Consider the following 27837-nt stretch of genomic DNA (forward strand, 5'->3'; position numbering starts at 1 on the left):
GCCTTCCATCCCAAGTACCCATTCGCCTGAGCAAAGGCTATAACCAATGTTCTACAACAGACTTAAAGAGCTTCACAGTATGTAACTGTTTAACATGGAAAAACATGAAATTAAAAGAAAAACCTAAAACCATAATGTTCATTTAAAAGCCTCCTCTTCCATGACTCGTTACTTGTGAACAGAAGCCAAACGATGGGATATCTTAACTTCCGAAAACATAACAAAAAAGGAACGTTTTTGCATTATGTGCACAGAGACCTAAAAACTCAACACATACAAATCTTAAAAATGAGTCCTAGAGATTTCACCCAAAACATTAAACTAAGACAGAAACATATGGTCTCTGATACTGTGCCAAAATGCTGTTCAAATGGATGTATGACCCTCCATGGACTCAATACTGTTTTCTATGTTTCTGTATCAGCGCTATAGTACAAAATCATGTGTCACCAATAGGGTTAAAAAGACCAGCTAACACTAACAGTGCAAACTCTCCCAGCCCCAACCATCAGCAGCGCTGCCCACCTTTTCCCCTTCCCACCCACCTTGGGGAAAAAGCATTAAAATATGAATCCAGCTAACCGCTAACCTATCAAGCTCCCTGATGTCAGAATGCAACCTTTTACGTAATCAAATATGGAGAAAGCACACACACCCTCCTCTCCCCCCCCCCCCCCCCAAAAAATATTGCCTATTCCTCTTCTTCAATACCAAAACAGCGACGTGCTATCTTTTCGGCAGCAACTGGCAAAGGCAGCAGGCAGCTGCTATTGTGGGAGGAGCTGGAACAGATTCCCCCCACCCCCCAAAAAAGCCAAAATACAATTTCTTACTTCTCCATTCACTAGTAGAGGTGTTTATTGGATATAAGCAGACATATCTGTTGAACCCTACGTAAAGCAATGTGACCCATAGCTCAACTGCCAATACTGCCCATGCAGGTTACTCTCTGGAGCACAGATCATTGCCTTTAATGAGAAGGAACTGTGCTATCCACTTGTTCTGTGGATTCTTGTGCATATTGCGTCGTAAGCAGAAAGCACTGGATGAAACGAGAAGCTGAAAGGAGCTTCTTAACATCAAGGAAGGAATTAGATATTGCAGTATGTCACTGCATCTGTTCCTTCTTTATACTGAAATGATAAAGTGCATGGCTCCCAATGGTTACAATCTTGGAATTCAAACTGAAGATAACAGATGTGGTAATTTCAAGCACACTGATGGTGTTGTCGTCATCTAACGTCTGGAGCTGTCAGGACCGACAGTTCCAGACCTCCCATTAACTTATCCACAGTAAAGCTAGTGACTGCTTCTGCGCATAGCGTCGGAAAATGGCTATGCATCGCCTTGCATGAACATTTGTATAGTAATTAGCTCATTATAGCTTTGAATTCCGTGTTCGTTACCTGTTACCGTGATAGGAAAAGAGCTCAGAGAACCCCTTTGTGAATGTCTCGTTTTACTCCTTGCTCGCTAAACCAGCTACAACTGGTATAAAAACCACGTTGCTGGCTAGTTAGGTTTTGTGCATCTGGGCCTAAGTGAAACTAAAAGAGAGCGTTCACTTTTCTATAACAGCTTTAACATAAAACATGCACCACCTGCTGGCCAAACTACAGAAATGCACTTCAAGAGTTAATACAGGCAATTTTACAGGTTTAAAACACACTGTTCTGTCACAGGAGCATTCAAGTATTCCTCTCCCTCGTCAAAAAGCGGACATTTCGCTAAAATCTATAAAACCTGAAGGACACACCTGAAGAAACTCGAAAGGAGGGCATGTGCCCTTAAAAGATCAGTGACAGTAGGTCTAAACAATACTAAAATTCTGATTTACAGTAGTGGGTAGCCGGAAGGGCCCATAAAGCAGTGATCAGTACTCATGGCAGGCCTAGACTTGAAGAATCAGAGGGAAAGAGAGACAAAACACAAGACATCTAAAGCCAAGACTCTAACAGCCAGTTGGGTCTTACGAAGACTCTGGCAACTAGAAGTCAGTCATAACACTTCAGCTTTTAAGGCTTTCTTAACCGGAATAAATGGGAAAACTCATAATGGGAGACAGAAGTGCTGAATTTAGGCAAGGATACTCATAATGCCATGAAATGTCACAATTTTGATTTCTGCTCTGCTGCTGAGGTTTGCTGTTCTTTGGCATCTCTCCTAAGTTCTCTATATTTGAAGTATCTACAGTTCTGTCTCTGCATGCATTCACGGCCTGCGAAGAAACATACATCTATGCATAAAAGATGTTTTTCTCTCTCAGCCAACATGCCATACCAAACCAGTGTTTTTTTAGCTCTGCCAACACAGCCCCCGGTTTTGATGCCATGTGCAAACAACTTAATTTCTTCTTATAAGACTGGGAAAATCTGGTATAATATTTGCACATGCCACGCTACTCTTCATTTGAGAAATTTTGCATACTTCTCAAAATTAGCTCTTTTTGTGGGAGTGGGACAGTAATTGAATTGCCATGTTTATTGTCTCAGAGAACATTTATGAGTTGTAAAGAACATGAAGCAACACCAAAAGCAAAACCATCTGCGCCACTGTTAATCTCTGAGATGGACTTAATGGAATCAGTCACAACTGAGATCGATGCAGCGACAGCTGGATATGCCCCCAGGATTTTTTTTTTTGCCCACAGTTATTATTGGTTAAATGAGTGCAGCAGCTTAAATGTTGCTAATATGTAGTCAGACATGTTTTCAGGAAAAGTATGGCCACTCTGTCTTTGAAAGCCCTGGTTTACACTCTTGAGATCTAATTTCTACTCTTCTGAGCAGCCAGGGCTGGGGATGCTGCTTCAGTGCCTCTTCAGCTCTTGTAGGAAAAAGTCAAGTATTACTGTTGCATCTAATGTGTGGTGAACCCCAACTCCAGTTCCTGTGTGTCACCAACAGAGCTGCTTTTCAATCAAGCTGTGCACCAATAGGGCTTATCATAAAAGGATGCCTACATGGCATGTCAAAAAGGATGCTCATTTCATGACTATTATATAAAGGATCAAATGCCAAAACTGAGTGGATGCCATTGGTTTGAAGATTCATGTGACCTTTTTGGAGTATGTGATTGGCTGTTTAAATCTGTGCTATTGTATGAGGATGATGCCATTTTAATTTATTGCAGAAGTAATGTGTAATGAATCATTAAATCTACTACTCAGCTCCAACTTGCTAGTGAGAAAACTCTAAATCGTTATATCAAGCAAGTAGACCAATCCCCTATATGACTAATCTATAATACTGATTGAGGAAAAGACTTCAGATGCTCGGTTCTCAATGGTATAATTTCCAATGTGGACGCCGGGCAAGCTTCCTCATTAGTCTTAAAAACCTCCTGTCATTGTATAAGATTTAGTAATTTTTTTTATATTTCATTCTTTTCTTTCTTTCTATATTAACTTTTATCATTTATCAGGAAAACGACAAGTTGAGGGCCCTTATCTTAGTAAGGTATGGTTTGTTGCGGTTTGCTCTACAGAGTGCCTCCGTTTCACTTATCGCTTCCTCAGAAGTCAAATCACCAATTTTCTTTGTAACTTGTCCTCTTACTTTTCTTTGAATCTTTTCTAAAACAAAACACAGAAGTGGAAGGCTCCAAAAGCAAGTCCGAAAACAACCAATAGGGATTTTCCAATAGAAATGTTTATTCTTCAAATGCATGAATTAGAGTGTCATACTCTTCAAAAAAGCAGCATACAGGTGATTCCCAACACAGGCTGTGTTTTGGCACGCAGGCCTTCGTCAGAGCTCCTGTAATGCAGCAGATTAAGCTTATACTGGTAAGCTCAAAAAGTATGGCCACCGTAAAAGCGCATATGATTAGGACAGCAGTAGAATGAACTGTAAAACTAAACCATACTTAGATGAGTAAAAAAACAGTGAACTGTAAAATTAGGGCACCTTCAACACTGCTTTCCTATATGATGCATTTGAAGAATAAACATTTTTCATTGCACAATCCCCATTGGTTTTTTTAGGACTTGCTTTTGGAGCCTTCCACTTCTGTGTTTTGTTTTTGCTTGCTGCTCTCTTGTGAAAGATGTGTTTCCTGCATAAAATATGTGAGTACAGTTTGCTGAATCCAGCAATCATAATCCCACTTTTTGGATTGCAGAATTTGTATGTTTATTTCTTTTGTTCTACATGGTTTATTCTGAGTTTTTGTAACATACTGGCTAATAAAACTGTTTTCACCATAAAGTATATTTCCAGCTCCACCTAAACTACTGAGAACATTTGGTCTGTGTAAAAGTAGGCGTATTTTTTCCACTAATCCACTTATAATACTGTACAATTTTTAAGCTCCCCATTCCACCTAGAAAAGAGATTTTACATGCAATCTTTCACAAAACTGCCCTCAGAGTATCTAAAGTATATATTAACTATACAGTTGCAAGCGAAAAATCATGCAGATGTCAACAGTCCTGTAAACGAGCAGTCATCTTTACAACCTTGGGTAACCTTCACTAGGTAAAAGAATTTTTCCTGCATTGTCCCTTACCCCTAGGTCTTTAAACAAAAACAAAAAAAAAAAAAGGGGGGGGGGGTGAGAAACGTGGCCTGAGAGAAAGACAGAAAAGGCCTGAGGAAAGGTTAGCAGGTGGCTGAGATTTAAGAAGTGTTCCTATTTGAAGAAACTGCTATTATTTCTTCCTTAAGAAAACTGTACCTGCCACAAATCCCCAGTGAGCTGACAGCTACAAACCTGCAGTGTAGACTATTTGGATTTTGTAATTGAATTCCTCAGAAAAAGAGAAACCACAACCTGAGTAAAGTTCTTTCACGCTCTACCGGAAAAAAAACCTCTAGAATTTTCTAGAAGTAAAATAGTATTCAAGCCTTCCTAGCCAAGCAACACTGCACGAGCAAAGGACAAATGATTGAACTAAAAGAGCTTGCACCTCGTTACAGAGAAGTGTTTGCACTAATGGACACACTGGGAGAGAGTGAAACTGATTTTATACTGGGGATAAGAGGTATAAGCCTCCTCCTGAGGCAGCGAGGGCTAACTGTACACATATCATTTAGAGATTAAGAAGAGTGAAAACACCTTTTTCATTTATTTTTGTTGTGACATTGTGTATCTGTTCTGTCACTGGTTGTTTAAAATTACTTCTGGGCATTATAGAGGAGGCCACTCCAAAGTACTGTACCATATACCAAAATTCAGATGCTCATTTACTACAAGATCAGACTAAAAAGGTGAGTTTACTGTTGCCAATACAGAAAATCATGTTGCTCCAGCTGCTAAGGGACAACATGTGGCTATACTGAGATTCACACTCAGTATTACCTAAGGTGGTAAAAGTCGGGCATCGAGACCATTTCAAGTCCATCGCAGACACGTGTGCACATTAAGGCTCTTATTTACAAAGCCACCTTAAGGTTTTGCAATTAACACGCATTAGTAAAACCTCCAAACCAAAGTAATTTTTTTTTTTGGGGGGGGGGGGGGGGGGGTGTTCATGGCCTTCTGGAGTGGAAAGCAGTTAACTGCATTTCTGGAGCCACAATAACTGTAGAATGAAAGGAAGTTTCTTTATTTATCCATCCATCTGATGGGTATATATATGATTTTATGCATATTTTAATTTATAAATCAATGTTTTTATGTTTACTAGTATTTTATTGCCCCTGAAGCAGCCCAGCAGGACGAAAAAAAAGCTATGTTGGGGCACCCTTTTAATGTCACCAAAAGTGAGCATATGTCTTGATATGCATCAACACCATACCAATGAAAGGCAAAAAATCAAAATAGGGGGGGAAAGACCTCAGAAGGTAATAACCTGCCATTCCAAGACTCAATGCTGCGTCCTGGTCACAGTGCGTTACTGTATAATCGTCGGTGAAAAACCCCCCAGACAACCAAAAAGGTTAAGCAAAAAATAATTTCTTTTTATATTTTCTCTTTTATGCAATACACAAATGTCCAAAAAAACAAATCAAAAGGTTGTGGTAAATGAACCAGCGCTCCCACTGTCCCAACAGTAGTCGATATATTCAAATCAAAATTCAACTTAACTGACTGTGCTTGACTGCATCTGGTAGTCACGAATGGCATCCACACCCGACGGACCCATTTCACCAAAAGGCTTCTTCAGGGGACGCAAGATACCAGTCTCATAGATGCAAGTTCGGACTCCACAGTGGCGCTGAACATGAAGTTAATGCATGCAGTTTTTACAGTACATTAGCTGTTTTGGAAACCCAATTTAATGGGTCCTTTTACTAAACTGCAGTAAGCACTAACACGTGTCTACCGCAGCATTAACGCCTTACTGCAGAGCGCGCTCATGTTGCAACGGCTTTACATATCTGCAGTGGTATGCATGCTTTTAACTCAGCCATTACATACAATGCCATTAGCCTACTGCATCAGGCGTAAACTATCGTTTAGTGCACACGTTCGAATGCTGTACTCTAGAGCTTAGTGCCAACATCAAGGGCACAGACTAAAGCAGTGTCTGCAACTCTAATGACATTTTTATAAAGATCTGAGGTTTTGAATTATTTTGTAGAATATGGTGAATATGTTCACAAAAATAGAAATTTAAAAGAAAAAAAAAAAGACTTTATTTGAATGAAGACAAATAGGTTTATGCTGCCTGATCGATGAGGAAGTGGATGCTGTAAATCTTGCAAGTAAAATTACATACCAACAAGTTGCATGGCTGAGACTGGCAGTTTTATCATTAGATCCCTATGGTGTGGCTACGTACCATGAACGCACACAATTTGTGTCCCACGGCAATGTTGTGATTGTCGCACACTTCCCACGTGCTAAAAAATAGATTTTATTTTTTAGCGCTTGGGGGCGGGTTGGAGTGGAATAGGCGTGTCCTATGCTAATGAATTAGCGCAGCTACATTGCTGCATGCTGACCGGTGAGTAATAAGCATGTGAAACCTTATCACCTACAAAACAGGTGGTGGTGGTAGCTCACATACTAATGAGAAAATTAACATGTGGTCATTAATTCAAAAAGTGGCCCGTTTTACCCTTGCAGTAAAAATGGCCTTAGTGCCCGGGAATGACCCGCCCAAGAATGTACTATGGCCTCTTTTTACCACAGTTTGGTAAAAGACCCCCCTCCCCCCCGCAGAGTTTAATGTGGGTTAAAAACCACATTAAACACTTCCTTCCTTCCCACAGAATCAACACACTTCTATTTTTTTTTTTTTTAGTGGAGGGTCACCAGTTCTGTTTCCCATTCGGAGACCCCATACCATCCAGTACAGTGGGTCCCAGACCTGCCTTACTGACTCCACAGCTAATCCGGTTTTCAAATATCAATAAGGAAAATGCGTAAGTTATTTACAAACATTAGAAAACCCAATCTATGCAATTTTATTTTGTGCATATTCACTCTGGATTTTCTGAAAACCCAACTGGCAGTGGTACCGAGAGGATGGATTTGGGATCAGCAGTCTTCCCTCTCTGCAGAGATGTACTACAGTCTTTCACTCTCCATTACATCTATGGCCTCAGCTCTCCATAAAGCTTTCCAGCTGGCTCCTCTCATTTTTGCATTATTAACTAGCCAGATGCTTGTATTTTCTGCTTTGCACCCTGCTGCTGCAATCAGACAGATAGATGTCAGTCTCTCTTTGAAGCTGATGATCAGGCAGGTGATATTGCATGGTTCACAGAAAACAATATTTCTACCCTCAGCTTTCACCTAGAGATGTTTTACCTATGGTCCTCGTCCTCAAGGACTGCTTCCAGCTGAAAGACCAGCGTACAGTGCCAGACTACCATAAACAGTTTTCAAGTCAGAATCTGTAAATTCAGCAGGTAGTAAGATTTCAGCAGCGGCAATATACAGAAATTGATAATGGCCAGGCTTTAGAAATTACCTTAAAAGGAGAACATAAAAATACTTTTTTTTTTTCCTTTCACTTGCCTCAGGTAGCATTGTTTCTTTCCTGTTACTTATTATACTGTGTTCTCCTGTTCTGGTCAGTTTTAATGGCAAAGCAATGATGATAATTTGCAGCCTTTCATGAAGTGACCGTGCACCAGGAGGTAGTGTTTCAAGGCATACAGAAGCAGATGCTGCAGCCATAGGCAGCAGCACAAAGTAATCTACAAGATCACAATATTTCTCAGTAAATCGTTAATAATCTGCACCATTCAGCATGATATATAACCTACACTCTTCCTAGGAGCTGAGGTCTCCTTTGCATCCCCCTTGCACTGCTTTTTAAAAATTACTACTAATTTTTTTTGGCTTCCTTTTCTGAAGTAAGGCTAAGACGACTGTAAGGCTGTTTATAGCTATTATGCATGCTGTTTTAGGTTCATTTGTTTTTTCACTTTGTATTTTTATCTTTTCATTATTTTTTATTCTTTTTTTTTTTTTAAGGCTACATTTTGATCAAAATTTGTAATGATTAATCACGCGATTAAAGGTACATGTATCTATTTTTTCCCCAGATTGCAGCTCCTTGTGACTCTGGGTAATGGAGGGTTAAGTGACTTGCCTGCAGTCACAAGGAGCTGCAGTGGGACAAAAAAAGATGAACACATCGTTAATCATGTGATCAAGATTAAAATTTTAATCGAAATGCAGCCCTTTTTTGTTTTAAATTATCAAGCAAATCATTAGAAATTCTTCAAAATATCTGAATGACCTAGACTTTCTAGTTTTATGCTATATACTTTCTAATCTAGGCAACAGAAAACTGGGGAAGCCAGGGTTCAAATCCACCTTCTGCCACTGACACTGCTTGTGACCTTGAATAAGCTACTATTTCCCATTCCTTAAAAGGCTTTCTGGGAGTGGGGGCACAGTTTACTTGAGTACTTATCAACACTGTACAGTGCCACATATAGTTCATCCAGTAGCAGTATAAAAATAATAAGCATTTCTACTATATGTATAAAAGGCAATTTGATAAATTGGCGCCTACGGATAGGTGCCAAATACTTGCGTATGCTACAGAATACTAACAGGTAACAGGCAGCACTAATTGGCACTTATCCATGTACATGGTCAGTGAATTGTGTAAGTTACACACGAAAATGCTGCAAGATAGCTGCAAACACTTACTCCTGCCACTGACATGATGTAAGTGATTGCAGCATGTTTACTAGGGTGAATCTCCCCTCCCTATTCCCATATTCTATAAAGGCACATAGCCATAACTTGCCGTAATAGAATACTGCTTGGCGCTCATTTCTTGGCACCCTTTCCAGATTTGCCTCCATAGACTTCTCCTATAAACTGATGCTCTCTGGTAAACTTCTGGATCTCTCAGACAACATTGTATATGAAACTATCACTTGTTCCCAAACCCGTACTGTTCACAGTCAGGTTTTTAAGATACCTACAATTAATATGCACGAAAGAAATGTGCTTTCAAAACCTCTCTAATGAATATTCATTGAGGATATCCTGAAAACCTGACTGGCTGGGGGATCCCATCAGGACAGGTTTGGAACTACTGCACTTTACCAAATCAGTCTGATACTCCGAGACAAAACACTAGCAACAAGTGAAAGACATTTATGGGTTTTTACCAGGCTGAACCTGAGTTTCAACATTCATTAACCTAATGTGTAGTTCACACTGCTGTTAACATGCCATGTTAAACACCTTACATTGAAATTTATATTAGGGGGCAGGGAAGGGATGGAGAGCATACCTTGCAGAAAATGCAGGTGTGGTAAAACATGGGTTAACTGTTAATGCGGCAGATAATGTGGAACTGTTAACTGCATTCTGGGAAGATTCTATATATGGTGCAAAAAAAAAACTGACTTAGAAAAAAGCGCCATTCTATAAGTCATACTTAAAGTTAGGCAAGGTTTATAGAATAGCGCTTACACCCAGGAATCACGCATAACTTTAGGCATGGCCATTTGCACCAACTAAAACGTGGTGCAAATGTACATGTCTACATTAGGCGTGTATCCTCATTATTCTATAAGAACGCTCGCTAATTTCAGGAACACCCCCATTGTGTCCATGCTCCCATTTTTGCACCCCCTTTGCACTAATGTAATTAGTGTCAATAACTGCTTGTTAAAAAAACTATTGGTGCTAATTAACTTGTTATTCAATTAAATGGCACACTCAAAATTGTACATACAATTTTTGGTGACTTTTAAAGAATTAGGGGGTCTGTTAGGAGCTGCATCCTTGACAACCGCTGCTCTGTTAGCAGCATGGTCGTCTCCCTCCCCCCCAGCCCTGCCCACAAAAGTGCTGCAAATGCTCCTCAACCTTATCGCAGATTATTTTGTAGTTTAACTGTAAAAGCTCAAGGCCTCTATTACCAAACTGTGTTAAGTGTCTATGAAAATTAACTGTTAAATAAAATCAGGATTAAGCCCATATACTAAATTCTGATGATCACCTCCAGATCATGCTAATCTGTAGCGGAAATCACATTTCTGTTCTGACGAACAAACCTATGACCACTTTCTTTCCCCCTTGAAGTCAGTCACTGTAGAGCTTGCTTTGCGCAACTCAAGTTTCTGGAGACTCACTTGCTTACCCATGTCAGCAGTGACCATGGTAGACTGGTTCTCTGGTACCGATACTGAAGTCTGATCCTGGTCCATACTGCGGGAATCTTCATTGACCTCTAGTTGGCTGTGACTAAGCTCCGAACGTAGCTCCGAGAATTCATCCTCCTCCCTGAAAGTCAGGCAGACAAACTTCAGATCATGGCTTAGTGATATTCTGCAAAGTTAGCATAAAAACATTCAAATCCCCTCATTCTATATAGTGCACCAAAGGTTAGGTGCTACAACAATAGCTATATGCCAGAACGGGAAGCCGGGGGGGGGGGGGGGGGGGGGGGGAAACAGTAAGTATGCGGGTAAGTGCACTTAGGCACTATTCTGTTACCGCTTATCTAACTGTTCTAGTGTACAACTGCATGGGGGGGCATTCATTTGGGAGGGGCATTCGGGGCATGGGTGTGCCACCATGTGACACGCATAGGGCCAAATTCTATATAAGGCACCTAAAAAAAATCCACATGGTAAACATTTCCGGCTAAGCGTATTCTATAAGCAGCACCTAGATTTAGGTGTGGTATATACAATACGCTTAGTTGATATCTCAGCACCTAAAATTACATGCCTCCATTTGCACCAATGAAAACATGGTGTAAATCCATGCACGTAGATTTACGCGCACTGGGCCATATTTTATAAATATGTGCGTAAATTTTGGAATGCCCACGAAATGCCAGTTTCTCTGCTCATGAGCACGCCCCTTTTGAAACTGCACACTTTAGAATTTAGGCCTTGATTATAGAATATGCTTAACGAGTTATGTTTGTAAATTCTAATTTTTGCCAATTAGTGCTCATTAATGCTAGGTGTTATCAATGCTGATTAGCTTAAGCCAATTAACATGTACTTTGTCATGGAATACGCTTAGATTTAAGCACAGAACATTAGGCACGCTATATAGAATACTCTCAGTTATGCACACAGGATGCCACATTCAAGTCAACATATTTTCACCTGCTACTGACACGGTTTATCCAATCCTACCCTAGCTGAGATAATATTTAACCATCTCTCTGAGCTCATGTGCAACTTTCTTCAAATCAGTCACCTTTCTAACTCTTCCTACTTTCTTATCCATCTATATGTTAAAACTTTGTCTTACCATTCACTACCAATTATAATGTTTTATTACGTATTAGTATACCATGCCATACTTTGTATTGTTAGTTGAATATTTTTACTGCTGGACTTGCCTATTGCTCATGATTGATCTATTCTTATTGTACACCGCCTTCAGTGAATTCCTTCAAAAAGGCGGTAAATAAATCCTATTAAAATAAATAAATGGCTTAAAGTGGGTGTGCCTAAATGTTGGCACATAACTGCCAATAAACACTAGAACACATTTGCCACTAGCTTAGCACTCAGAATTTTGGCATCTGTACCCAATGGCAAAATTAGAGCTGCATAAACTAGCCCCTTTCCTCTTTACAGCAAACAAATATCGATTGTGGCAAATTTGTTAGTAAATGAACAATCTGCTTATTCAAGTTTGAACATAATTACAGTGAATAATATAATTACCAATTGTCACATACAATACACATTTTAGAAATCTTGTTTGAGAAGATGCTATCATTAGAACCCCAAGTCAACCAACTTATTAAGAAACTTTTTTTTTAATGCACAAGTTGCAGCGTATTTGTAAATTTTTTAAGCAAGACCAATTTCACCCATTTGTTCAAGCGTTATCATCACAGGTTGATTACTGTAATTTAATTTACTTGGGATGTTTTTGATGAAAAAATGGCAAACAATTCAAAATACTTCCGTTAGATTGATTTTTTTTCTTTACCTAAGGCTAGTCGATTTACACCTCATCTGAAAATGCACTGGTTATCAATAGAAGAGAGAATTAAGTTTACATTTCTCTGTGTTCCTCATGAACTCTTTTATAGCAGGCTGACTGGCATATATGAATGCTCATTTCCATTTTGTGCAGCCTGTTAGGGAGAATAGGAAATGTAGCAACGGAATTTTTGCTTTCCCAGCTCCTAAAAGTAAGAGATTAATTGTCCTATTTTGTATTTCTTTTGCATACTAAGCTTCAAAAATTTGGCGAGAACTCCCCACAGATATAAAATTAACTTCAGAATCTCTCATCTATCAAAGACTGGTTAAAAATTTTTGGTTCCATAAAATGTTTTTAGATTAAATATATATGTTTATTATTTGTCAGTTCCTAGAGATATTCTAGCTCTTTTGCTGTGATCTGCATAGAACTTTGTGGTATTAGTGGAATATAAATTTTAATGTTATGTTATTGAAAACAAAAGCATACAGTGACTTTGGACAGAGTTTTGACAAAGTTTTGAAAAAGTTAGACTTTGTCTTATGTCCAAACTGACAGAATTGAAAAACGGATACATACAGTCCTTTCACAAAATTTGGGACATCTATTTACATTGGAGAAAACAATCTGAGATAATATAGATGTTATGAAACACAGGTGGGTTACTCCTAATTATTCAGACATACAATTTTGTTTGTCTATATCCTCGCCATTATTGCATCATGGGAGTAAATGTGGAATGGACTATTTGATTCTACAGGGGTTTAGGTTACAGAATTGTGCTCAAAGTGTGTAGTAGGTACTACTTTTGTCCAGGAGCGTAGCCGGACAGGAATTTTAGGGTGGGCCTGAGCCCAAAGAGGGTGGGGGCCCAAAAACTCATCTCTTCCCTGCCCTCCTCTTCCCACTCCCCCCCCCCCCCCCAATCAAACCAAAAGAAATACCTGAGCTGGTGGGATCCGCAAGCCCTGCCAGCCAAAGATCTCATCCCGGCAGAAAGAACACACACCCTGTGCAGCTGGTGGTAGTGTCCCAGAGCCACTGATATAGCCAGCCTCTGCGCATGCGCACAAACTGAGCATGTGCAAGTGGTGGGGCAGCAGCGGCTCAGCGACACTGTTGGCTGCACAGGGTGTAAGTGTTCTTTCTGCCGGGAGGAGATCTTCAGCTGTCGGGGCTTGCGGATCCTTGCCAGGCACACCTATGGAGCGCAAAGCAAGGAGTATGAAAGTTAGGCCCTTCCAAAGAACCGAAGGAGACGTATATAAAAAGAACAAATCTTTATTCCACATTAAGCACTGACAAACTTGACTCTGACTCGACACAGCTGTGTTTCAGCGCCAAAGCGTGCCTTCATCAGGAGTCTTCTGAAGAACTGCGGATAGTGTATATAATCAATTGTCAGCTATATGATGATGTTGAGCCAGATATGGCTAAAATCCAGTATCTCTGCTAAAGAGAATCTCCGTAGCACGTGATGTGTCGTGCGCTACGGAGATTCTTTCCAGCAGAGATACTGGATTTAGCCATATCTGTTTCAACATCATATAGCTGACAATTGATTATATACACTATTCACAGTTTTTCAGAAGACTCCTGATGAAGGCACGCTTTGGCACCGAAACACAGCTGTGTCGAGTCAGAGTCAAGTTTGTCAGTGCTTAATTTGGAATAAAGATTTGTTCTTTTTATATATGTCTCCTCCGGTTCTTTGGAAGAGCCTAACTTTCCTACTCCTTGCTTTGCGCATTTCTTTGCGTAGGAATTCAGTGTACCTCCACCCTTGTGGTGGTTCTTCTCCTTCCACACCTATGGAGCACCAATTTTGGGTGGGCCACGGCCCACCTGTGGCTAAGCCACTGCTTTCCTCAATGTTTTACAAGTAATGTGGCTTGATGCTCACCCTATTAGAAACAACTCTTCCAACCAAAGACCAATTCATGTTGCATATTTCCAGCTACTAAAGTTAAAAACAGCCCAAACACAGAAAATCCAGGATTAGAACAAACCAGTCTTATAGTGCTGTGAGTTAGAGGAGGCTAATTGCAACTTAATAGTTTTGGGTTTTCCAAGTACATTTAATTTCTCTGTCGTTTTAGCGATCCCTTGCACTTTTACATACTGCTTTCTTTAAATTAGTTTTCAATATTAATTTGAAGCCATTAGAGCCTTGCTGTGCTTCATAGCTGTGTCTGATATTTAGGAACATGTCTGTGAATCCCAGCAGCAGCATGCAAAGACCGCAGCTTCTATTTGCACCTCTCTGATGCTGCTGCTACACCACATGAAAAACTGAAAACAGGAATTCTGGCAGGGAAAACATCTTTTAGTCACTATGAAAGTTTTGAATTCAACAATAAACCAACTACATTTGCTGTAGAGATTAAATATCTGGGGTTCCGTGGGAAACCATACACCAGAGTTCCCTCTAAGGCTGTGCGCATGTGAATTAGGAATGGGCTGTCGTTTGTGATGAAATATCATTTGCTGATAATGTAATGTAATGCTTATACCCCGCACTTTCCCACTCAATAGCAGGTTCAATGCTTATCTCAGAATGTTCTTTTGAGATATGTTACGGAAAATTGTTTAGTTTTCAGGAACTCTAATTTGTGGAACAAATTCTTGCTGTGTCAATACTATTAAAATGGAGAAACAGAGCAGTACAGGCAGCAGGTCAAAGATGGCCACAACATTCTACACCTCACTACCTATTCCCTATTCTCAGAAACACAAGGTATTCTGTTACTTAAATATACAGCTGTGGGTAAAGGTTTAGACACTCCTAGTCAAACTGTCTGTTGCAAAGAATCTGTAAAAGAAAAGAAGCTGACATGGGCTCTACATGGTACAAAGTTTAACATCAAACAAATAGTTGAGGAGAATACAAAGAGGATGTTCTATATTCAAGGGCCTTTATTATAACAAGACATTGAAGGACCTGACACGGCAGTTTTCGGCATATGAGCTTGCCTCAGGGGTCAGCAAACCTAGTAATGATAAAGTTGAATGAATACTAATATATACCAGTATAGTTACATACATAAATACAAGTAACATATAGAGTAGTTATGAAATATAAATAAAACTAAGGACCCTCAGCGTTATAGGCGCGTTAACGTCTAACATGTGTTAACTGTGTATGCGCCTACATGGTTAGTGTGCTAATTGTAGGCGAGGTAAAAACACTAACGCGCCTTAGTAAACAGGGCCCTAAGAGTAAATGGTTAAAACTAGTGCACCCACAAAATTATAAAATCAAATTAATGCATATAAAAATACACATTATATATAAAAGTATGGATGAACGTATAAAAAGAATGAAAATAACTGCAATAGTGCCCCTAGTGATGATAAACCATAGTACCTGTGAAGCCAATGTTGGTAAAAAAGGAAACTTTAATCCAAAGATTACAAAGTCCATTGCTGTACAAATCACATTGCCTTTTAAAATAGAGAAAATGAAACAGACTATGAATCATCCTAGGCAACAATTGAGACTTGCTCAGAGATAAACAGTACTACCCATATCACGATTTAATTAGGAAATAGATTTTAGATCAGCCTTGGCAACAATAAAAGCTGCAATAGAGATAAAAGTGCTGAACCAAGTGTTTAATATTCCATCTGTAGTGTAATGAATAATGTACACAAAACTTATGCAAAAGAACCTCTTCATAGTTAGATATAATCAAGATCTGTGAATTCATGCAGATCGAGACGCTAAAAAAATGGGACAAAATGTGTAATGAACATTCGCCAGTTTCAGTTTAGTTCTGCACACTTTGAAGAGCTTGTGGCATAATCTAACAATATATTTTAAAGAAATGACAGTCTCAAAATAGTAGCTGAGTGAATTCTAATAAACAGCTAAAATTATCTTACTGTAACTTATTTGCACCAAACCGATCTAAAGAGTAATGGTGAAGCGCAAGTGTATTTTGAATATCAGTTTTGGCGCCAAACCTCTAAACCAAGTATAAAATGTTTGATTAATGAATATTACCATGATTTCAGTCAAAGGATACTTACAATAGAGGGAACGTTATGAACCACAAAACGTAATGTGGGTAAATAAGGTATGAAGATTCATGAGTACAAAAAAACGCTGTAACAGGCGAATTAGCAGACAGATATAGACTATATCCAGTTTGTAGATAGTAATTAAGCATTAAAATCTAGCTATTTGCTGATTTTAACAACTTGAAAACAATAAAAATTAAAAATGGCAGGTTCAGAAGCTTAGACACTCACAATTGATTACAACTTTTTTCAAGATGTTAATAAGACCCCCCAAATCTAGTGACCCATTAAGCTTTCAACTAGTAAGGTGAAGCCAATTCCATCGTTGACCCTCCTAACCTCTCAGCTGGTGACTATTGTTCTGTCTACTTTCAACAACCAAGGGAGCAGTTGTCTGAGAATTTGAAAATGAAGATAAATCAATCTTATATACAGTAGTAGGGAAAGGCTATAAAAGGTCTCTAAATACTTCCAGCTAACAATTTTACTTGTCAGAAACACTGTTAAGAAGTGAAGTTACATGGAATTGTTGAAGTCAAGGCAAGACCTGGAAGACAGAAAAATCTTTGATAGAACTGCCTGAAAACTGGTCAGATCTGCAATACAGAATCTACAGATCATTGCAACGGTTCTACTGAAAAGTTCAGCTAAAACTTTATTTTTATCCCACAGTACAGCATTGTTTACACAACAATTATCTGCAGTGGAAAGTTATCAGAAGTAATCCTTTGCTGCAACCTCATCACAAACATCATCATATAAAATATGCAAACACAAACAAAAACTTGATAAGCCTGATAGCTTTTGAAACAAGGCACTTTGGACTGATGAAATAAAAATGGAACTATTACATATTTTAAAAAAGGAGGGATCTATAGCTTTGGAATGTTGTTTTCTTTGTAGTTACAATAATAAAACCCTTAAAAAAAAAAAGAAAACTATTCAGCCAATGTCACACAAGATACAACTGGAGAAAAAAAGGATGACGTATTTGAAGAAAAAGAGGTTTAATCCTCCTCCTTCTGGCTGTGCCTGTAATGTAACTGTGTTCCCAAAGGAGTTCAACACGCACAGCCTTAAATGCCATCCAAGTAAATTTAAAAGCACATCTTACCCGCCACGGGAACCAAAGCAACCATTTAAACCAGTGGAGGCACCCCAGCCAGTCAGGTTTTCAGGATACTCACAATGAATATTCATGAGAGAGATTTTGCATGCACTGCCTCCACTGTATGCAAATCTCTCTCATGAATATTCATTGTGCAGCACCTTACATAAAAAAAACCTAGTTAACAAGTTTTAAGCTACTTGCAATTTCTGAAATAAAATATTTGGCAAATTCACATACAAAATGTTGCAGTGGGTCTACACACTCCCTGCTACCTGTTGAGCAAACTCTTCTGCAAATAAGGCCTCGATTTACACACCACTTTCAACTTTCCATAGCACTGATGCAATACAGCCATAACGTGCTTCTGCCCCACATCCCCCTCCTTCTTCCAACCAAACCCCCAACACCTTCACATAATTAACCACAGACAAATATTCTTTATCCACTTGTATCCTAAGCCTCAGAGACTACCAAATGGCATCCCTGAAAGCAAAAGGTTATTAGGACCTCCATCTCAGCCAAAAAGCCAAGAGCGGCCATCATATGCTCACAGTTTCAAATTTTACGGTGGATCTTAACCACACAGGTGGCTCTGTCATGGTTTTTACAATTCCAGAAAACAAACTGGCAAGTGGTCCGCAATTTCCAAGAAGAATGAAGATGATGGAGCAGACACCTCCCTGGAGGCTGGAAGTCCTGTATTGCCTACAATGAATCAATAAGCTTTGTTTTGCTCTTGAAACAGCCCTTGCTGGGTGAAACACGATTATGTCAGCCACACTTTTAATTTATTTAATAAAGTATCCTGCTTCTTTATCACCGTGTCTGTTCCACGGTTTTTAAAATGCCAGGCAATTTAAAGGCTTTCTGAGACTCAATATCTTAATGTCTCCTCGAAATACTGAACTCAAACATATGTGCAACAATTGACATTCCATGATCATAATCACAACTACAAAGGGTTTCCAGCAAGACTTTTGGGTCAGCTATTCCTGTGTGTGTGTTATTTTGCTTTGGTTCAGAACCTAATCAGAGCTACTAAATGATTAACTCTTCAGATACTGATTTTGCAAAGAAATGAAATGGGACCGAGGTTATTTTAAAGTAAGCTTCAACCCCAGTCTGGTTAGGGTATATCTTTGGTTTTTAGAGCATTTTGACCCCTAAGGCAGGCGGTCCTCTGACAAAACACAGCCTCGTGTTGGGTCTTTCCAATTTAGGTGTTTTTGTCAATACAATATTGGTGATTCACGCTTGGCTGCTAGAAGTTCTTTGGCCCACCCCTACTCATTCTTCAAGATCACTTGTTTTCCCCTCATGAGATGTACCATGTACCCTGCTTCTAATCCAGTGACGTAGTTAAGGGTGGGCTTGCCTCAGGCCCACCCAGTCAGCAGCCCATGAGGCCCCCAAAACTCTTCAGTGGTGGCGCCTCACTACTTCCTCTCTCTCTTCTCCACTCATGGCCTGGCATCTGCCCGTCTCTCTCTGGACCCCCCCCCCCCCCGTCTACCTCAGAGCTACTGCCAGTGGCAATTCCTGTAGGCATCCTGCGTCTGCCCTGAAGGCTTCTATCATGTCCTGCCCTTAATGTCACTTCTTGTTCCTTTGGCGGGAACGTGGTAGAGAGAAGCCTGCAGGTCCAGCGCAGGTTGACTACAGGAATTGCAACGGGCAACGGCTCTGAGGTAGGACCGGGGGAGGGGGTTCAGAGAGAAATGGACAGATAGGTCATTAAAAAACCCCACTATATTGTATATATGTACAGGGGTAGGGGTGGGAAGGGCACACCCAGGTTAACTCTGGGCCACCCAAAATGACAGGTCTGCCTACACCCCTGTTCTAACCCTATTGTCCAGATAGGCTACTTAAAACAAAAGCTTTTGCTTTAATCTGACTTTCCAGGTCAGTAACTTTTAAATAAATACACGTTTAAAAGAAAATGCCACCTACACAGGAGGCAGTAAGAGCATTCGAGCTGTAACAACATGGCAATGAGTTTTTCTGTGCATTAACTGTATAGGAACAAGTAGGGAGCACCCCCAACTGTTAGCACACAGGCTTATATTTTAGTAAAAGAATCTCAGAGGTGGCCAATCTGCAGCCCGCCACTGAATTTAATGTAGCCCGCGAGACCATGGGAAGCTTTGGTGATTTTAAATCTTGTATTTCGCAACTATTTTCAGAAGAGCCACTCTAGTAGTTTGCTTCCATCTTTTTTAGGTACAATTTTACTTATTTGTTACAGAAGGTCTATGGAGCTCTGTGTATTTCCAGTTCAGATATTATATAATGCTGTGGCTCAGTAGACAGTATTAACATTCCACCTTAAATGATCCTTTGCATCAATGATTAAAGGTGATGGCAGTGTTGGTGTGAAACATTCAGAGGTTTCAAAGCTCGCCTGTAGGCTATGTTTCCTTCAGTTCCAAAGCTCTCCTGCAGGCTATGCTTCCTTCAGCTTGAGGTGGGTTTGGGGTCTCCTGTGGCATAGGGACTAAGGGCAACTGTCATCTTTGCTGCCTCCTAACACAGGCCCTGGGTGACGGATATAAACAAATTTAAAATATTGAAAAATATACAGAAAAAGGAATAAATCTGATACCTATAAAACTCCAGAAGGAACACTCTCCTGGGATCCACACCTCAAAGATCATTCCATACAGTTCAACATATTTAAGAACAGTTTTTGAAAAAGTACTTATCCTATCATCAAGTTTTTGATAAATTGAATAGGAATATCCCAGGTGATCATAACTTCTTCATGCATTTCCATCTGGACAACACCCACACTGATCTGGATTAACCCAAGGACTGATGCAGTAAGCTCTCATTACAGCCGTGAGCTGATGGCTTAGCCCACGGCTTCTTACTGTAAACGTAACGCAAATGTTCTGCTCACCGAAGCAGTAAACAAGTTATGTGCAAAAGATCTGTGTAAAACTTGTGCACTAACTGAGGAGAGCACAATGGACACATGCACACATGGTTCTACGTCAAGGGTAACTAATGTTGAGCACATGTCTCAACAGGAAGGCATGTTATTAGCACATATCTGTGCATGTGCTGGAATGCTGTTCTGGGCACAACATTTTTGCAATGCTGTACTTGTGCTGAAATGTTATTCTTCACAGATGTGTAACGATACAATTTTTGTTCTGTTCAGATATGTGGGTAGCTCTAGCTGACCTTAGTGCAGAACTGTGTTGTACTATCAACAGCCCAGCTCCTCCAGCATCCCCCCTCCCCCCGGGGTAGTTTTAATTTTTTTTAACCATGCTCTTCATGGAGGCCACAAAAAAGCCCTCCGTGCTTGCAGCAAAAGAAGAAATAGCCATACAGTTGCTACTACAAAAGGAGACGTTAACTCTTCAGCTTCCTCAAACTTGGCGTTACAAGTCCCAGCATTGTGCTCAGCTAAGTCTTCAGAGCAATTCTGTGCACCTGCACAGAATAGCCAATAGCCTCAAGGCGTCTGCTTATCGACATTGTTGTTAATTTATGTTTATTTATTAGGATTTATGTACCACCTTTTTGAATGAATTCTCTCAAGGCGGTGTACAGGAAGAATAAGTCAAACATAGGCAATAAACAATTACAGCAGTAAAAAGTATGGCCTAGCATACTACTGACAGTGTCAACATAATACGCAATAAAACATCTTAATACATAGCGTAGGGTATAAACAGAGATGGAACATATAGGTATGTATGAGTAGATATGTTAAGTCAGTTGTGGATATTGTTTTGGATTATGGTTTTCATGTTCACTCCTTTGTTGATGACATACAGCTGTGTACGTTCCTCTGGGAATGTCTCATGACGGTCAGCTTGATAAGTTACTGACATGTTTGACTGCTGTAAAGGAATGGATGACTATGAATAAGCTTCAATTGAATACAGTTACAACATTTTTATGGTTTCATAAAGAAAGTTGTTCTTTTCCATGGCCTATAATATCATGGGATGTTTGTATCATATCTGCTAAGGATCATGTACGTAATTTGGGGGTTGACCTACATACTGGACTCTCTTTTGAGACCTATATTTCTCGAGTGCTAAGCTCTTCCTTTTACTATCTTTGGTAATTTAAATCTATTCAGCTATTTTTCTGTTTCTGACTTTGCTGAATTGATGCATACTTTTGAAATCTCTCGTATAGATTACTGTGCAATACGTTGGTTGTAGGTTTGCCTGTTAAAAACTTGAAGAGGTTACAAAGAGTACAAAATGCTGCCACTGGTCTTCTAACTCCCCCAAATTTTGACATATTTCTCCTGTTTTGTCATCTCTGCAATGGCTGTCTACTGAGAAACACTGCTGTTTTAAATTGTTGGTTTTGGCTTTCAAAGTCTTTCATTCTACAGTGCCTAAGTATGGGGGTCTTTTATAATGGCACGCTAGAGTTTTTAACACGCGCTAAAACTAAGCATGCGCTAAATGCAAGAGATGCCCATATATTCCTATGGGCATCTCTAACGTTTAGCCCGCTCTAAAAACGCTACTGTGCCTATGTAAAAGACCCCCTATGTGCTTAAGAAGCTACCTTTGTATGCAGCTTGTCATACTTTGCGTTCTCAAGGTGCGAATTCCTTTAAACTTGTGTGCACTTGTAAGCATGCTTATTCTTGTTCTTTGGTATTTCTGTGGAATCATCTTCCTCTATCCATTAGGAATATTAATATTCTTCTTGAGTTTCATAAATGTATTAAAACTTGGTTAATTAGGTAGAAATTCCAGAAATTTAGCTTTTGAATGCTTAATGCTGTTACGAGGTATTGTATGTGGATTTTCAGAAGGCATCTGACAAAGTATCTCATGGTCAACAACTGAGGAAATTAGAAAGCCATGGATAGTAGGTAATGTCCTACTGTGGATTAAGAACTGGTTAAAAAATAGAAAATACAGAGTAGGGTAGGGTTAAATGATCAGTATTCTTAATGGAGAAGAGTAGATAGTGGGGTACCCTCAGGGGTCTGTGCTGGGACCACTATTTTTTTTAGCATATTTATAAGTGATCCAGAGGTAATTAAATCTGCTGATGACAAAGTTATTTAAAGTTGGTAAATAAGAGCATTATGAAAAATTGAAAGAGGACCTTATGAGACTGAAAGATTGGGTATCCAATGGGCAAATGACATTTAATATGAGCAAGTGCAAGCTGATGCAGGTAGGAAAGATGAACCCAAATTATAGCTACATGATGCAAGGTTCCACATTAGGAGTCACCGCCCAGGAAAAAGATCTAGGTGTCATCGATGATACATTGAAACCCTCAGTGTGCAGTGGTGGCTAAGAAAGCAAATACAATGTTAGTAATTATTAGAAAACAGAGAACAGATTATAATAATACCTTTGTATCGTTACATGGTGTAACCGCCCTTTGAATATTGTATGCAATTCTGGTCACCGCATCTCAAAAAAGATATAACAGAATTAGAAAAGGTACAAAGAAGGTTGCTGAAAATGATAAAGGGATAAAACGACTTCCCTATGAGAAAAGGCTAAAGAGGCTAGAGCTCTTCATCTTGGAGAAGAGACAGCTAAGGGAAAATATGAGAGAGATCTATAAAATACTGAGTGGAGTGGAACAGGTAGACGTGAATTGCTTTTCAAAAATACAAGGACTCGGGGGCACACAATGAAGCTACTAAGTAGTAAATTTAAAACAAATCGGAGAAAATATTTCTTCATGCAACAATTAAATGAACTCTGGAATTCGTTGCCAAAGAACGTAGTAAAAGCAGTTAGCTTGTAAGGGTTTAAAAAAAAAAAAAAAAAAAAAGGTTTGCACAAGTTCCTACAAGAAATGTCCATAAACCATTATTAAGATGGACTTGGGAAAATCCACTGCTTATTTCTAGGATGAGCAGCATAAAATGTATTTTACTTGAGATTTTGCCAGGTACTTGCGACCTGGATTGGCGACTGTTGGAAACAGGATACTGGGCTTGATGGCCCTTCGATCTGACCCGGCATGGCAATGCTTCTGTTCTTAATCAATCTCCCGTGATTTTGCAAGTGTTTTAAAGGATTCTGGGGCCTGTGCACTTAAGGTTTTCTCCCATTTTGTGCCAGGGAGAAAAATGTTTAGTACAGAGAATGCTGTGTGTTCGAACGCTTCTCTGGCTCAGGGCCCAAGTATTTATTCACAGAGCAAATTAATCTGAAACAGTGGTTAATTGTGAACAGTATGAGCAGGGAATCATGAAAATGCATAAGCAAGAGATAATATTGAATATATTGGTTAATTACTACATAATTAGACAAACCAACAACCAAAGTAATGACTTTAGACAAAACAGACACTAAGCTCATGCTGCATTTTTCAAATGTATTTTGTTAAAAGGGTAATAGTTTTCTCACATATATGCCACCCTTCTCTACATGTCATATTTTAGTAGACATTTGAATTAGCTGTCAGGAAGGATGAGAGGTAAAACAGGAATGATGGTAAAGGATACACACAAACACACACATTATAATTAATTTGTACTATTCTTTCCAGTCAAGCAGTATCACCATGTTAGCTGCATCTCCTGCTGCTTGTCAGCTTCAAGAATGACACTCACATCTGAACTATTTATTTTATTTATATCAAGAGACGCAGGGCAGCTCACAATCCCACATTTAAGAATTCTTATTACATTAAATAGTAATTACATGGAAATACTTTTAAAACAAATAGGAAGAAATATTTTTTCACTCAAAGAATAGAAGCTAAGGAATTCGTTGTCCAAAAAGGTTTGGACAAGTTCCTGGAGGAAAAGTCCATAGTCTGTTATTCAGATAGACATGGGGAAGCCACTGTTTGCCCGGGATTGGAAGCATGAAACGTTGCTACTAATTGGGTTTCTGCCAGGTACTTGAGACCTGGATTCGCCACTGTTGGAAGCAAAATACTAGGCTAGATGGACATTGGTCTGACCCAGTATGACTATTCATATGTTCTTAGATACTAAAACAAATACAGGTAGAACCCCACCTCCCATTCTTATCAACTAAATCCCTCCCTCAACTTTTTCCCCATTGCCAGCTTCTCTCATGTGAAGCAGAGAACTTCCCTCCAACCCTCCTTGCTGGGGGGAAAAAAAAACCTAATTACTGCAGAAAGGATGATAAATTCTTCGCCAGCAAGCAGCCTGTCACAAACAAGGAACAGCAAATGGAAAAGTCTGCCATGGCAATGATAACACTGTCAACTTCAAAAGCCTCCCTCTTGTGAACACTATGACCTTAAAAGACAACACTTCATCAGCCATACCCTCACTAAGCAGGGTGCAGGTTCATGCAAGGCCTAAAATTTAACCTGCACCATTTCTTCGTACCACTGTAGCTGGACTGCCATTCCACCCCACGAGCTAGTTTGTTAGACAATGTGACCGTGATAAAGGAAGGGACCAGGATGTCAGGACTCTTTCTGCATAAGGCTTTTCTTATAGCTAAGCACTGCAAACCTCTCCAGTGGATTCATCCGGAACATCCAACATTGGCACAATGGAGATGTTATATGCATGAATTGTTGTGCACGGAGAGACTCTCAGTGGATTCGCAAGGCCAGAAATCTCAGAGGTGATTCCTTCGGCTTTGGACATCATTTTTTGGACACTTGGGACTGCCCGGGTTCGTTACACCCTTTTGAATGATCTGGAGACTTTATCTCCCTACTGTGTTGCTTTGCTGTTTGGGGGGGAATTGGTGGGGCGGGGGGAGATACGGGGTGGCCTGGATTTGTCAGACATGCGAGTTTTGTTTAGATGCTAATGATCTTTGTGATAACTGATTTTGTGCTCTTGTTCTGCTCTGTTTGTACTCTTGCTTGGGATATTCTAATAAAGATATTCAAACATAAATTTAATCTGCACCAACACAGAAATCCAGGCCATTTATTCCCTGTTCAGCTCTCATCAGCACACACACAAACACATGTGGCTGCTATGAAAATTCAACATCTGATATGGTATGGCCATACTCTACCAAGGCAACGCAAGAACAGAATACTTCCAAGGGTAAGACTGCGGCACCAACCAATCATCTGGCTTAGCCAACATCAGAGCACACAACGCAGTACTTGAAGAGAAGTTTGGACAAGAAAGCAAGAGGCAAAAAAATTGGGATCTTTGATGGAAAGGAAGGGATCACAGAGCTTAGTAGTTGGTATGGATGGAGAGACAGGATAGGCCATCTGGTTTTCACCTACCATCATTTTCTACATTTCCATAACATAAGTGTGTGCGTGCGGGAGGTGGGGGGGGGGGGGGGGGGGGGGACAACTCTCCACATCTTTGCTTACATTTAACCATAGGAAGTTGAGAAGTGCACATTCTAAGCATTACAGTGCTTGCTTAGGCTATTTGTGCAAGTGAGAGGATGACGGGGAGCAAAAGAGAAAGGAGAACTCAAGCATTTGAGGGAATTTACTAGTAGGGTATCTGTATTCATGAAGCTGTGACAATGAAGGGGCATGGAAAGTATGTATGTTCTTGTGTGACTAAGATAGGAACTCCATTTCTTGATAGGACAGCCTATTTTGTTTTTGTTTTGTAATTTTGTTTTATTAGTTTATTTTACTGAATTTTGATTTTAGTTCTGTACAATTTTATTAGACTGCAAATCGCTTTGTTCTACATATGTAAATTGGTATATCTAATACAATAAAAGCATAAACATAAAACATAGTGAGTGAACGGGGAGTTTGTGTGTGATGGTGGGGGCTGAGTGAATAAATGGAGGAGTTATGAGTGGCTTGCGAGACTGAGTGCATGAGTAGAGGGGGATGATCAGTAACAGGGGTATAAATGAGTAAATTTAGGCGTTGTTAGTAGTCTTGGGGGGGGGGGGGGGAGAGTCATTGACTAATTATGTACAAGATTATGAGTGGCAGTGCCAGTGTCTGGATGTGAGTTGAAAGTGCGGCTCCAGTGAGTGGATATGTGTGGCTAAGTGACTACTACTACTACTACTAAACATTTCTAGAGCGCTACTAGGGTTACGCAGCGCTGTACAGTTTAACAAAGAAGGACAGTCCCTGCTCGAAAGAGCTTACAAACTAAAGGACGAAATGTCAAGTTGGGGCAGTCAAGATTTCCTGAATAGAGGTGTATTGGTTAGGTGCTGAAGGCGACATTGAAGAGGTGGGCTTTGAGCAAGGATTTGAAGATGGGCAGGGAGGGGGCCTGGCATATGGGCTCAGGGAGTTTATTCCAAGCATGGGGTGAGGCGAAGCAGAAAGGGCGGAACCTGGAGTTGGCGGTGGTGGAGAAGGGTACTGAGAGGAGGGATTTGTCTTGAGAGCGGAGGTTACGGGTAGGAACGTAAGGGAAGATGAAGGTAGAGAGGTAAGGAGTGACTAAGCAGATAGGGATTATGGCTATTTTGAGTGGTGAGTGAAGATGTGAGAGTTTATGACTGGAAGGAGAGAATGGAAAAGAAGCTAAGTGACCTGCAGAAGTATGAGTAAATGTGTGTACTTTGGGGAGGGGGGAGTTGTCATTGCTGAGGGACTGTTTGAACATGCCTGTGCCCTCTCCTGCACTGTTCCCCTCAGGGGCAGCAGACTGCCCTTTTGTATAAGGGGAGGGAAGCATTCTCTGTCCGAACTCCACCCTCTTTTCCAACCCCAATTTACATTCAGTCAATTTTATGCACGTCGTATAGGTATTGATATTCAGCCGGTAGAGGTGTTTTCTTAGCCAACTCCAAGGATATTTCTGGATATTCAACATCAAGCCATGAACTCGCACTAGCATTAAAAATCCACATTTATGCAGCCGGCTATCTCTTAAACAGTTAAGTGCAATATGCAGCACTTAACCCCATTGTGATACCACATAAAGATAGGCATGACTTTTAGGTGGTCCGATTTGACCAATAAACTTAGATGGTTAAGTGCTGCATATCAGTACTGAACTTCATAAGTGGTGACTCCACCCCAGGACCACCCATAAAATAGATGGCTTTCAGTTTAGCAATCAGTGGTGATATTCAGCGGCACTAACCAATTAAGTGCCACTGAACATCAGCAGAGGAGCCGTTTCTGGCCTGTTAAACTGCTTGAATATTAACCCAATACAGTATAAATTATTCATTCACATGGGTCATTCCCCAATCAACAAATAAAACTCTCGACAGGTAAAAAGCAAAAGTAGAATGTTTCTGTTTACAATGCAACATACAAAAAAAAACATTCTATTCAAACTCCTGTGTCACATCACTGACAGGAATACAAACACCATCCACTAATACACTGTGATAAGTAACACAAAACCTTGCAATTACACATTCAGAAGCTTATCGTAATCGTATCTTACTGTACACTGCCTTGAGTGAATTCCTTCAAATAGGTGGTAAATAAATCCTAATAAATAAATACAA

The 27837-nt window shown here is 39.9% G+C and overlaps 1 protein-coding gene across 3 annotated transcripts in view; it reads right to left on the bottom strand.

Annotated features, from left to right (window-relative positions):
- MCC (MCC regulator of WNT signaling pathway) overlaps positions 1-27837 on the bottom strand; it is a 571489-nt gene that overhangs the window by 260522 nt on the left and 283130 nt on the right. For all 3 annotated transcript variants that reach the window (XM_030193493.1, XM_030193491.1, XM_030193492.1), the window contains exon 4: positions 10511-10653. In XM_030193493.1, the coding sequence (XP_030049353.1) occupies positions 10511-10653 (143 nt within the window). The remainder of the gene's footprint in view (positions 1-10510; positions 10654-27837) is intronic.

This window comes from Microcaecilia unicolor, chromosome 2, assembly GCF_901765095.1.
Source record: "Microcaecilia unicolor chromosome 2, aMicUni1.1, whole genome shotgun sequence".
NCBI classification, from domain to species: Eukaryota; Metazoa; Chordata; class Amphibia; order Gymnophiona; family Siphonopidae; genus Microcaecilia; species Microcaecilia unicolor.